General features: G+C 51.2%; 1 protein-coding gene across 1 annotated transcript; it reads right to left on the reverse strand.

Moving 5' to 3' along the window:
• Positions 1–771: 771 nt before the first annotated feature.
• LOC135814542 (nuclear factor NF-kappa-B p105 subunit-like) lies at positions 772–4,178 on the reverse strand. The gene has a single exon (XM_065327673.1). The coding sequence runs from the start codon at positions 3,868–3,870 to the stop codon at positions 1,684–1,686; it is 2,187 nt and encodes a 728-aa protein (XP_065183745.1). The 5' UTR covers positions 3,871–4,178; the 3' UTR covers positions 772–1,683.
• Positions 4,179–13,507: the final 9,329 nt, after the last annotated feature.

A 13,507-nucleotide genomic window follows, 5' to 3' on the forward strand; every position in this document is an offset into this window, starting at 1 on the left:
AAAAGATTACGTCAACGAAAAAATTCCGCCGTCGGCCTACCCATCCGCGAGTTGCACACTCTTGTTTATCTACTCTTGGTGCGGCTAATGGGGTTTTCGGCATTTGCCGGTGCCAGTGGCTGTGAGACTTATCCCCTCACCCCCACCGTTAGGCGCTGCATCTGCCACTGGGTTTACCGGGTTCCTTTCGGGAATGGACACGATGATAGAACGTGCAGTTAAGTGCGCCTCACATTCCTCGGCACCCACACTCAACTTAGAACAGAGAAATCATAGACAGTATGTTGCTATGATACAGTAATTGGAGTTCAACTGCACTTTAATTACCGACTAGCCTTGGTCACTGAATACATGTACAGTCAACTTCGCTAATAACGACTGCGGATATAACGACAATTCGCGAATAACGACAGAATCTCCATGCACAGAGCAAAGTCCCATCCAACTGCAATGCATATAACGAGACTTCGGGTATAACGACACTTCGCGAATAAGGACACTTGTCTGATGCCCCGCCGAGTGTCGTTATAAGCGAAGTTGACTGTACATGTACTGGGAACCTAGAGCCAATAGACAACCCAACAATCTCGGCCATGAAATCTATACACTGTACATAGGGACAACGACACACTGGATTGTGGAGCTGAAACTAGTCCAACCTCCAAGTGCTTTGGCAAGAAGTTAGCCTTCCGACCGACCAACACATGCGCACATACACGAGCGCGCGCACATACACGAGCTCGCGCACACACACACAAACACACTTCTCCATCTCTTTCCAATCATTTACAATGAAGTAGAAATCCCACTGGACAAGTCTGGTAGAATATGTAGCTCACGGTACCAGCGGGGATGGGTCACAGCAAACCGTGTGTTACGAAACGTTTGCACTGCCTGACGCGAGCTGACGCATGTCAACCGCGAATACATGTGCAAAGCCGGAAAAATAAAGAAGCCAGCGCCTGTATAGAGTACAACGGCGACACTGGTATTTGGCACGAGACGAGAACTATAAAACGTATTTTTAAACCCGGCATGCACGTCTAAATTAATGATCAGTTTCTGTGCATGTAGTTCCCGCGCACATAGTATGATAAAAGCAGATGACGTCAGCTCTTGCCAATCTAATGTCCTTGGCAGCAGTTTAAATATCAGCAGGTGCTTCAAGTATAGCGGAAGCACATCTCACCCAGCAACAAAACACGTCACACTCAGACGGTTGCTGTGGTTTTAGTAATCCTGCAGTGGGGAGAGCGGCGATAAACAGGACTGAACAAAGATTGTCAGTGGCGGAAGGGCTACCAGGACATACGCGTGCACCGTGAAGCCGACGATCCATCATCGTGCGTGCACTGCGTCTCTGTACTTCGTAAGGCAACGGGCTACAAGACAACGACGGGCTACAAGACGACGACGGGCAACGGGCTACAAGACGACGACGGGGAGTGGATGAACGCAGGTTATAGTTTCCGAAAATAGCACTCAGCCATGGATAGGTCAAGGCCAGAAATCAAGCGCAAACTAATTGCCATGATAGGTGGAGGCAGCGGGGACGAACGAAGGGCACCGCCGGCGCCGCAATCAATGTGCAAGGCCATACATGTACAGGTAGTCAACGGTTAGTCAGCGCATGCATTATTAACAATATTACGATCGATTAGAGTACGCATCGCACAGTGACTGCTATACACGGACCAGCGGTGCTGTGCGCGATGCTACCAGCCTCGCACGCGACTTTGCCCTCCGCTGATGACGATGACGGCAGCCGACCGTCATCCGGAGCGATTTCTGCCTCGGCTGCTGCTCGTGCGCAAGACTCGACGGCTGCCCGCTGCTTCTCGGGTCGCTGTGCTCGTCAGATACATGGTCCTGTTGGTGGCGCTGCTGCATGCGTCGCTTTGCCTTGCTTGTTAGCGTGTATCTAGTAGTGGAATCATGCGCCGCCGTTGATGCAGGTGATTCCGGGGAACGCCGTTGTTTCCTGGCGCCACCACGGGCCAGAATGCCAGCAGCTGTGACATCAGCGGGCGTGGCCGATGTTGCATCATGCGCCGTTGTAGATGCGGGTGATTCCTGGGAGCGTCGTCGCTTCATGGCGCCACCACGGGCCAGAATACCAGCAGCAGTGACATCAGCGGGCGTGGCCGATGTGGCATCATGTGCCGCTGCGGATGCAGATGATTCCGGGGAGCGTCGTCGCTTCATGGCGCCACCACAGGCCAGTATACCAGCAGCCGTGACATCAGCGGGCGTGGCCGACGACTCAGCGCGCTCTGGTTCATCACCGGACACGAGCTCCTGGGCAGTGGTGACGGCGGCTTGACGACTCGACAGCGGTGGCATGCCGTTGAATCCAAAGCCGTCGCCGAAAAGCCCCGGACCGTTGCTGCCGCTAGCCCCACCACCTGCTCCGCCGCCACTGCCTGGGTTACCCCACATTGGACCCCCTCCACCACCGCCTGCAGCGCCCCCACCGCCGTTACTTCCGTTACCACCACCGCCGCCACGGCCGTTGTTTCCCGCCTCTCCGTAATGGTCGAAGAAGTGCGGTATCTTCTTCTGTCTCTTGCGCGCCAGCTGCTCCGTGTCGACTATCTGCGGCTGGTAAGTGAACGGCTTTGCCTCGCTGGTCTCGTTGTCCGACCGTCGTCGCAGCTGGATCCATACGTTCACTGGCCGGCTGATGCTAGTGTCGCAGTATGCCGGCGTCTTGAACACGATTGCAAACTGGCGGTGAACATCGGACGGTGCAAACACCCCCAGGGCTGACCAACCATCCGGCCGTCCATCACCACTGTCGCTTCCGTCGCCTTCCGTGAAGAATCGCACTTCAATGTCGTCCTTCTGGACGCGGTCGCAAAGCAAATACACCTCGTCTCCGCCAAGCACCGAGCCGGAATGCCGGTCCATGCGGCTTATCTTCAGAGTCGATGCCGACGGGGCTTTGCTGTCGTAAACCGGCTGGGAGATGCACGGCTGCAGAGGCTTGGTGAAGCTGCCCTGCTCGTCCGCCAGATACGCCTGGAAGCAGAGGCGTACCACGCTCAAGTTCATGTGCCGACTGGCCTCCTCGGCCATTGCCTTCAGCTGCGAACGCTCTTCTTCGCTGAGCTTCTCCATGGACGCTGCAATGACAGCGGCCTCATCCGGCAACGACGATGTCGGTGCAGTGCCTGGCTTCAAATCTGGCATGATTGGCAGAGCCACTGAGGATGCACCAGGCCCAGTCAGCGCCAGGGCATATCTCTCCAGCAGGACTTTGACCACGTTCTTCTTGGTCACATGCAGTATGCCCAGGTTGGGGAACGATGCCATCCAGTTGGTCTCCGGGCCGATTTGGACGGTACACTGGCCGTTGACGACGTGGCGACCGACCAGCGAGTGTGCATGCGGTCTTGGCGGGTCGTCTTGGGTGACTAGGGACACGACTACTCTGGCTGCACGGCCCTCGTACTTGCGCAGTTGTACGGTAGGATACGACTTGCGATTCTTCTCCGAGGTCTCTCCAGGCAGGCCGCCGTGTGACGGGCCCTCGCACGAGTATCTGAAGCGGAATCCTCTCTGCCGTGGTTCTTCGAGGATCGTCAGCTCAGCTTTGCTCGAGTCGACTTGGACGTAGGGAGTTATCACAGTAGCCGGTGCAGGGCTGACTGCAAGGTCAGTTGCTGCCGCTGGTTCCTGACCATCTTCAGAGCTCGCTGCTCCGTCGTCCGCATTGGATGACTCCGATTCTTCTGTTGCCGAGACAGCACCGTTACCAGCCGGGCCCAGCGTCACAGCAGCAGCGACCGCTAGTTTGTCATCTAGCGAATCGTCTTCGACCTCGATCTTCTCATCTTCTTCACTATGGTGCTTAGTCTCAGCGTCCATCGTCGCTCCCAGCACTACTTCAGTAATTGTACGCCTGTTTGACTTGCTCCTGCATGGAGGTCCTGCTACGAGGCGAAACTGCGAACTCCTGATCCTACAGCCGCTCGCGTCGCAGCCTCAGTCACTCTCCCCGCAAATAATGGCTCTGAACAAATCTGTCAAGCGTACAAGCAGAGAAATCTGCTCTGAACTGATGTGAAGCACAGTAACAAGTTAGCACGGGCACCAGAAGAACTAGCAAAAACGCTAAGGGCCGAGGCAGGTACTTTTTATTTTTACTTAGCTCGCAGCTGATGTGTACGAAACTAATCCCTCTTTCCCGACGCTGCCGTTTTATTATGTTGACGCATGCGCACTCGCTGTGGATAGGGTCTCCGCTGGCTGCCAAGACATCCCGGGAGTCCCCGCGAACATCCCACGTGTGTGGAGTGCTTACTTCGGCCTGTGAACACAGTCGGAGGGACTGTCGACATGTCGGCATAATGTGTAGTGAGCTCGTAGATCTACTTAATGTCTTTGCTCTTGTACTGTTGTAATGTAGAGACAGAAAACGCGGCCAGACGGGCAAGCAAGTACGACTCAGCGTGATGTATGCGTAGGCTATTACCATGATTACTATCCTAGGCTACACCACTTCAACACTAAGTCTTGGCACTGACTCGGTGACTGTAGTGTAGTGTAGACCATGGTAGACTGTGTAGTGTAGCACGGTGACACCATACACAATGATACAGGCATACTAGTACTCCATAAAAATTTAAAGGCATTATCATGATTATGACTCCATAGCATGCATAGTCTCTGAAACCTGGCATGGATGGCCCTAGGCTACGTACTAGTAACTAACGAGTTACGTAAGTCGTTACTTCATAAGCCCATTTACATCACTACTAATAATAGTACTACTTATACCACGTATACAACAGTCTAGTCCCGCTCAATGAAATCCAGCCGCGTCACTCAAGTTTGCACCTTGCACCATTTTGGAGCCCAGTGTTCGCAGGTCTAGGGCTGCGCAACGCCCGGCGTGTACTTGAGTGACGTGACTGGATTTCATTGAGCAGCACAGTAGTGTAGTAGCAGTAGTCAGGCATAAGTACAACATTCTACAGTCATCGTGGTCATGTACATAGGAATGGGTTTGCTCCCACACTGGAGCGGCTCGCTGGAAGTACAATTATTGTTATTATTTACATGTACATTAGACTGTTTTTACAGCCATTTAAAAATATAAAAATAAAAAAACACTCGAGCTCGCGCTATTCCGCCGACGACTTGACACTTGACTGACTCACGACTGCCATCCAGAGAACACGAGAAGTCCATCGCGAACCTTCGACTCGGAAAACCTGCAAGAAAGCACCACTCCCTGCTCAATACACAGTGTTTCGGGGAATTCACCCCTCATCAGTTGAGCTTGAGTAGGCTGAGGAAGATTGGTTTTCCGAGTCGAAGGTTCGATGGACTTCTCGTGAGTCAGTCAAGTATCAAGTCGTCGGCGGAATAGCTCGAGTTCTAGTGTGGGAGCAAACCCATTCCTAAACAAAATCATCGCCGAAGTCCCAACCTCTATTTCGTAAATAGTCATGTACATGTACATGGTATAATTCTTATTATAATGCAATGACAATTGACATGTAGTATTTTGAAGTGACATACATGTACATGTATGCAGCGAAGAGACCGTATTTGGAAAGTGTGAAAGTAACGTGAGTTCGAGTTGAGGTACTAGTATACAGTATAGTTATTATCAAAGCGATCCTGTCAGCTTTTCTACTATTTCTGATTATGTCACGTCACGATCAGTGGGAGTTCTAAGCTAGAAGAGGGAGGCACAATTATGTACAAGTCATTTACAATCATGTAGATCTAAGCTACATGACTGTAAATCACGAAAATGCGAAATAATTACAATGTACTGTACTACTACTACTAATGTACTATGACATGTACGTGTACCTACTGAGTAGATCTACCGGTACTACTTATTGAAACCCTACTCCCTAGCCTGGCCCTGTCATGTACTTATGTAGGAGTCAAGTATAATTATGACTTGTGTACTTGGCGGTATGCAGCTGCTAGTGCTAGGCCGCATTACCAAATCCACAACTACATGTACATGGACAAGTACAAGCAAACGACCCCACCGGTGGTTTACGTGGTTACTTTTGGGAGATGTCTTGATATCATTCTGTCTTGGGCTGGAAAGTGATGGCGTCAAAAACGGCCTGGGAGTAGTTAGTTGACATCAGATTTCTATTTTGGATCCACTAAGCCTAAGGTGTGACTTTGCTATTGCCTCAGTATGTGGGTGCATAGCAACCCACTCATGTCGTATGCAGGTGCGACTTTTACTTCGCCACCAGTTGTCACCCCGCCCCCACTAGGCAAATCAGTCAGTTTCACTGGCTACATCACCTTGCTGAGAGTAAGACCGCTTGAAATGTGCTTGGATCCATACAAAAAAAACTGGATCCAGGTGGATCCAGTTTTTGAATTTTTCAAATTGTTGCTATGCCATTGCTATGTGGTGACGTAGCACGCTAAAATATTATTCAAATCGATAAGAAGCGCTATGTACTGTATGGTCCTTCAATAGCAGGTGTGTATAATAATAGGCACCGAGTTACATGTACATGTATGTATATGTGGAAATTGTGCTACCAGCACTGCTAGTTATTTGGAGCGATTATGTCTGGATTGAGGCTCCAGTCTCTCCGGAGGCGTGGGTTCGAATCCCACCGCTGCCACCAATTCTGTAGAGAATCCCACCGCTGCCACCAATTCTGTAGCGTATGCCACCGCTGGCACCAATTCTGTAGCGGGCCGCAGTCTCTCTCTCGGAGGCAAATGCAGACGGGTCTCAGTGAACACACTGTTATTAATTTTATTATTACTAAAGACTGGATTGAAGGTTGAACTCTAACTCTAAACTGACATTACTGAAGGTTCTAACTGGTATCTCTAACTGGCATTTCTAACTGGCCTTTCTAACTGTAGTTTCTAACTGGCGTGTAGAGAATTGTGAACAGCAGGTTTTATAGGCAGACAGCATACGTGCTGCAACAGCAATAGTCACGGCAAAGCTCAGCAGAGAGAAGAAGAAAGGTCAAAGACTCAAAGTAGATGTGTGGGCTACAGTCATTGCACAAGGAATGCCATTTGATTCTATGCAGAAGAGGGAGCTGAATAGCAGTGTGGGCAATGGGCGTAAAAGAGGCGGTTGAAAGTGCAGCAAAAGGTCTAGACTAGTATTTCTAAGGTCAATATGAAACATAATTGAACGCGGTGAGACTAGTTGCTATCCATGTCATGGATCTGCGCTGCAAGCACGGTACAGAGTTGCAAGTGCGGGGTACGGGTGCGGTGTAACACGCGTGACCAATACATTGAAAGTGATTCACGCTGCAGCTGTGTGAGTTACTAGCGTGCCAACGCTACACTAGTTACATGTACATGTATAATGCTAGCAATGCTGATAGTCACTGGTGGGGGTGCATGTGTGTGGTTTTTTTTATTGGGGGGGGGGGGGGGAGGGAGGGGGTGCACGTGTGTGTATCTGTGTGTGGGTGTGTGTGGGGGGGGGGGGGGGGGGAGCATGGGCCATGTGAGATTGTGAGTGCTATGTTAGACGTGTCCGTAACCACTGGTAATCACTCTCCAGGAAAGGGCGCAGGTAATCCACCTACATGTAACTGAGTGCAATTCCAGCCTTCAGGAAAGCCTCACCAACGTTGGCCCGCCGGACAACAACATCTTCCAACACAGCTTGTGGCTGACCGCTTCCCGCCAGGTCAGACGTGCTTTCACTTGCAAACTTTCTCCACGGAGCAGTTATTGCCTGTTGATGAGGTTTCGCCCGTTTCTTTCTCTCCTTTCCCTGCACATGTCGCTGGGTATTCACATGCGCTTTCACAATGCTGTGCTTGATACTCCTCGTCAACTTACAAGTTGTGCAGTAGAGTTTCCCTTCCGAAACTGAGAGGTACATGTACTCGTCCGGGAAGGGTCAGCAATCCGATCGTGGGTGCTGCGGCTAGGAGCTGTGGAGCTGTGGTGGATTCCCCACCCGACACTCGCACGCGTTTTGCCTTGGTATTCTGGCTAGAGTCGCTCGACTTTCCACTTCTTGCAAAACGACCTTTTGCGGGCAATAGCAGCTGGTTGCGCTGCTGGAAGACTGTCGACTGCCGCGGTCTTTTCAAAGTCAGAGCTTTCCTCTCGGCTAACCAAAAGCCATCACTCTCACTGCTCTCATCTTCTGTTTCAAAACCAGAACCTCCGCCACCCGTTGCTGCCATCGGACCAACACAAGCTACGACAGAACAACTAGTTTGCTTACTTCTAGCGAAGGTCTCACCACTTTTATTATTACAGAATCACTGTCAACATGCTAAAGCTGAAGGTCAAACTAACGGTGTTACTTGGAAAAGACTCGCCGTATCGTTGAACTTGAAAACAGGCATGGACTCGGATGGAGAGCCAAGGTTTAATTTATACGAAAGAGAAAGGACCAAGGAACTACAAGTTACGCTATACTGTCCACTAACACCACCAGTTACTAAACAATCAGCTCATGCGATAACATTGCACGACACTGACCGACGGTACTGACGTTCTACAACTACATGTAACTGACTAACCGCTCTAGCACATCTTGGATGCGCACTCCAACAGCCTTCCAACTTGGAGGGTTCTAAGTTATAGAAATAACATAAGGAGGGGAAGGTGAGCGCAGCCATGATAAGCACGAGCTGACAGTCTCGGCTTTTCTTGATCTTTGCATCTTTTGAGCCACGCAACATCCGCCAACGTCCTTCACAGCTGAGACTTTCAGCTCGTGCTTATCTTGGTTGCGCTCACCTTCTCCTCTTTATGTTATTTCTATAACTTAGAACCTTCCAAGTTGGAAGGCTGTTGGAGTGCGCATCCAAGATGTGCTAGAGCTGTTAGCCAGTTAGTTGTAGAACGTCAGTACTGTACCGTCGGTCAGTGTCGTGTAATGTTAATATAGTGTAACTTGTAGTTCCTTGGTCCTTTTTAGTTTTTATCAACAATCCTCGGCACTCCATCCGAGTTTTTTCTTCACCTGTTTTTCTTTTCTTCTTTTTGAGTATTTCCAGTCTGTGTTTTTCTCTCTTTCGTAGAGGTTTGTTCTATCCTTGGCTTTTGGCCGCTACTTCATCGCCATCATAATACTGGGCATTATTGCCTATTATTTTTGGTTTGCGATGCAAAATAAAATCTCAACAACAACGACAACAACAAAACTCTCACTCCCAGACCAGACTAACACTGCGCATGCACGACATTCACGTGACAGTCACCCTCACACAGACGGAAGCAGATTTATTTTATTTTATTTTTTATACGAAAGTCCACTATATTCCCGAATATGTGCGAGAAGTGGTGGCGGGGCCGGGCTGCTCTGCCGACCTCAAAGGTCTCGGCGTCTACGCAGACAAAGCGCGCCATAATGCAGTAAAACCATGTAGAGAGGAGGAAGAGGGGAAATGAATAATAGTGAGAAACAAGGACAATGGATAGATGGTCGTGAGAGAAGCAGAGTGAAAGATAACGTCACATTGTGGTAAGGGGGGGGGGGAGGATGCTAGTGAGGCACTGGTCTAAACCGTTTCATAGGGCGTCGGTGGCTGCTTGCCAGTTCAGGTGCAGCAGATACTTGTTGCATTTTTCTTTGAATGATTGGAGCTGGCTGGGTTGCGGCCGTGCTGGTAGAATGGTCGCTGGTAGGCTGTTCCACAAGGGAATAATGCAGTCTGGGTAGGAACCCTGGAGGCTGCTACGAATGCGCACGGGCAGCGTCGACTTGAGCTGGAGCGGGTGGCAGTGGGCAGTCTCCGTGGCTAACCTAGTGGATCGACCACCCACTGGGCGGGGATTGACTGGAGGTGGGAGGATGGGCTTCAGGGGGCTTGTTGTTGGAAGGTAAGACAGCTTGAACGTGAACGAAAGCGCAGCAACCAGTCGGCGGTGTTTCAGGCTGGGGAGCCAGGCGCCTGGGCCAATCACCTTCAGTGCGTGCCTTGTGCTGGATTTTGTCCAGTCTGGATTTACCTGACCCCATCCACACCAGGCAGCAGTATTCCATTGTTGGCCGCACGAAGCCTTTGTAGACTGCCGTGCGGCCGCTGGAGTCCAACAGGGGCGCAACCTTTCTCAGGAAGTGTAGGCGTTGGGCAGCCTTTGAGGCCACGGCCCGGAGGTGTGCTGCGTAGGACAGTTGCGAGTCGAATGCTATGCCCAGAAGTTAATTTCCTTCTCTTCAGGAACAGTCACTCCATTGAAGAGCACTGGTGGGAACGCTGGGGGAGGCTTGCGGTGGTCGATGATGAGGGCCTGAGATTTGGATGGCTCGAAGGTGACCTTCCACTTGGAACCCCAGTGGGAGACGGCGTCCACTGCTTCCTGGAGTTGTGCTGCAGAGTCGGATATGCTGGCGGTGGCAGAGATGCACTGATACAGTGTCGTGTCATCTGCATACGTGGCAAGCTCAGCACCAGCAGGCAGGGTGTCCTCGCAGTCATTTACGTACAGGAGGAATAACGTTGGTCCAAGGATGCTACCTTGTGGTACCCCTCCTTGGATATGGTGCAGGGAGGACTCTTGGCCGCCCACAACAGCCTGCAGGCGCCGGTTGTGCAGGTAGCTTTCCAGCCATCCGAGAAGCGGGCCGTCTAGACCGTACACGGAAGCCTTATGCAGCAGGCCAGCATGGCTGACTTTATCAAAGGCGCCTGCTATGTCTATCGCCAAAACATGGGCGGCTCCTCCTAGGCCGGCTGCTCGGGACCATTCACAGTGGAGCTTGGTTAAGACGTCGGCTGTGCTCAGGCCCTTTCTGAACCCGAACTGTTTCGCAGAGATGACATTGTGGGACTCCACGAAACTGGTTATCTGACGATTGACAATTGTTTCCATCACTTTGGATATGATAGACAGCAGAGACACAGGTCTGTAGTGTTGAGGCAGGTTCTTGGATTTCTTCTTGTGAATGGGTGTGACTCTAGCTGTCTTCCAGGATGTCGGCATAACCATGCTGTAGAAGCTAAGGGAGAACAGTTTGGAGAGTGGCTTACTTAGGGGGTCGGCACACATCTTCAGAACTCGCGCGGGAATGCTATCCGGTCCAGTAGCTTTCGATGCATTTAGGCGCCGGAGTTCTCTCTTGACAGTGGCAGGGCGGAACCGAACCGTTGAGAGCTTTTCAGCCGTGCGCTGAGCAACGTGGGGGAAATCAGTCGCTGGTTGGTTGACGGGGAAGTCGTCGGCGCCCAGGCTGCACTTTGAGGCGAAATACTGCCCAAAACACTCAGCTTTTTCGGCATTCGATACGCATTCCAAACCAGGCTGCGGCGTAAGAGTTGGGATGGACGTGTTTCTGCTGCTGCCACCTGCTTGCTTGATGGTAGACCACCACGAGCGGTCACTCAGGCTAGCTTTGGAGAGCTTAGTACGCAGGGTAGCCAGGCGGGCCACCTTGGCATGCTGGAGGATGTCATTACAACGTAGAGTGGCTGCTGAGGCTGTCTGCCGCGCTGCTGTTGACTTCTGCCGTCTGGCAGTAGCCCAAGCCCTCTCTTTTGCTTTTATGGCATCCGTGCACTCAGGGGTCCACCAAGCTGGATCCGTCGGCCGGGATGTGAGTTGCCGGGATGGGATGAAACGTGGCATACCCTGGAGGATAACTTCGGTGATGTTGGCGCACGACTCATCAGCGCTGGTGGTGAAGGCAGTTGACCAGTCATAGGCTAGGAAAAAGTGACAGAGGCGGTTCCAGTCTGCTTGGTTGTACCGCCAGACAGTGCGTGTGGTTTTTGGTTCACGGAACGCAGAGATAGGGAAGTCCATGGTGAGGACAGCGTGGTCAGAGGACCCCAGTGGGGCATGGCATTTCACCTGAACCGGTTCACTGAAGTCAGACATCACAAGGTCCAGGGTGTTGTCTCCACGTGTGGGGATGTTGACATGTTGCTCCAGGCCATGAACATAGCAGAGTTCCTCGGCTGCTTCTCCTGCCGAGGTAGTCTTGGTGCTCCCTAGCCATGCTGCATTGTGGACATTGAAGTCCCCTGCGAGGATAACATAGTCACCGTGGCTGCGGGCCTCATCTAGGTGGGTATCAAGGTATTCAATCAGCTCGGTGTCTGTCCCGGCTGTGGAGCCTGATCGGTAGAGTGCACAGATAACAATCTTGGACCGGCTAGCTGTTGATACAGATATCCATATCACTTCGTGGTGTTCCGTGCTGAACCGGTCCAGGTGCTGGAAGGCCATGTTTGATTTCACCCAGATGGCAACTCCGCCTCCATGAGCGTTTCTGTCATGTCGGATTGGGGGAGCGTATCCGGACAGACAGACCTCACTGTCAGTGACCTTTGCGGTTGATTTTCACACTCTGACAACGCGTACACTTGCATGCACAACATACCATAAGCATGACACCACATACATGTACCGTATGCGTCACACCATACTCACACGTCCACTTAGACCATAATCGGACTCAACAAGACAAGAACCATATACCGCAACGTGTGCAAAGAATAGTCGAAATGATTTCCGCAACACACACACACACACACATACACACACACACAGACACACACGCACATACACACAATCATTGATGGAGACTGGAAGAAGTTTCGTGTATAAACTGACTAGTTCGCTCAGACAGGAGTGGGGTGTAAGTATGTGGTGGAGAAGGTGGTGGTGGGCCGGGTGTTTATAGTGTGCAAGTACCACATGTACATCAAGTTATTTTTTAAAGTGCAAATGAGCACTCAGAAGTTGCCCGTGGAGAGCTGATCCTTGAAGCTTTCTAGCAGAAAACAAGAAGCATGTTTGTTTTGCTAGGCTACAGTAGGAGCAATGGTCTCAAGAATAGAAGTTGGAAATCGATAATAGATGTATCAAGTTGGTCACATACTTACTTTGAAGTGATTAAAAGTCCTCTCGTGGCTGTTGGAAATCGGTAAGGAAAGGAATTTGTTGTATTTGAACGGTTATGGCAGAAGCATCAGTCGGGGCAGTGTTGATTATGAGGTACGATGAAGAGAGATCCAAGACTGCTCTAGGGAAGATTCTGGCACAGTGATGGAAAGCTGCTGGAAGCCTGTATTCAGCTTCAGTGAAACGCTCTGTTGTCCGCTGGCAGAAGGATTTGGTTGGCCTGCATGCGTGCAGGAATCAGAGATAATCACGGTGTTGCGATTTGCATTGACGATGCCAGGACAGGCCATAATAGACACATCATTCTTCACCACTGCAACAGTGCACACAGCAGGTGTATTTCTTTCATATTGCATGGGTTGTACTGATGCCTCCTCCGGTACTGGCATTTGCCTTTCTTGGCTTTGAGGCACCGAGCGTAAGGTGCTGGGTTGTCGAGCTCCTGGTTTCTGATCATCCCCTGACCGTGGCTTGATCCACACTTGGGGCTTATGCTCATCTGCTCGCTCATCAGCACTGCCACTCGCACCGGGATTGTCAGCCGGGTAACGGTCCTTCCAGACAGGAGGAGCAGTGCAGGTACGACTAGCAGTGGGCCGATAGGGTCTTCGTAGCTGTCCAGCGAGCTTGGTAACGGCTGTCCGTTCGGACTCGCATAATG

Source organism: Sycon ciliatum, chromosome 1, assembly GCF_964019385.1.
Source record: "Sycon ciliatum chromosome 1, ocSycCili1.1, whole genome shotgun sequence".
Lineage (NCBI taxonomy): Eukaryota > Metazoa > Porifera > Calcarea > Leucosolenida > Sycettidae > Sycon > Sycon ciliatum.

Coding starts and splice junctions, on each gene's coding strand:
- LOC135814542 (XM_065327673.1), bottom strand. CDS start 3,870: ATGGACGCTGAGACTAAGCACCATAGTGAAGAAGATGAGAAGATCGAG.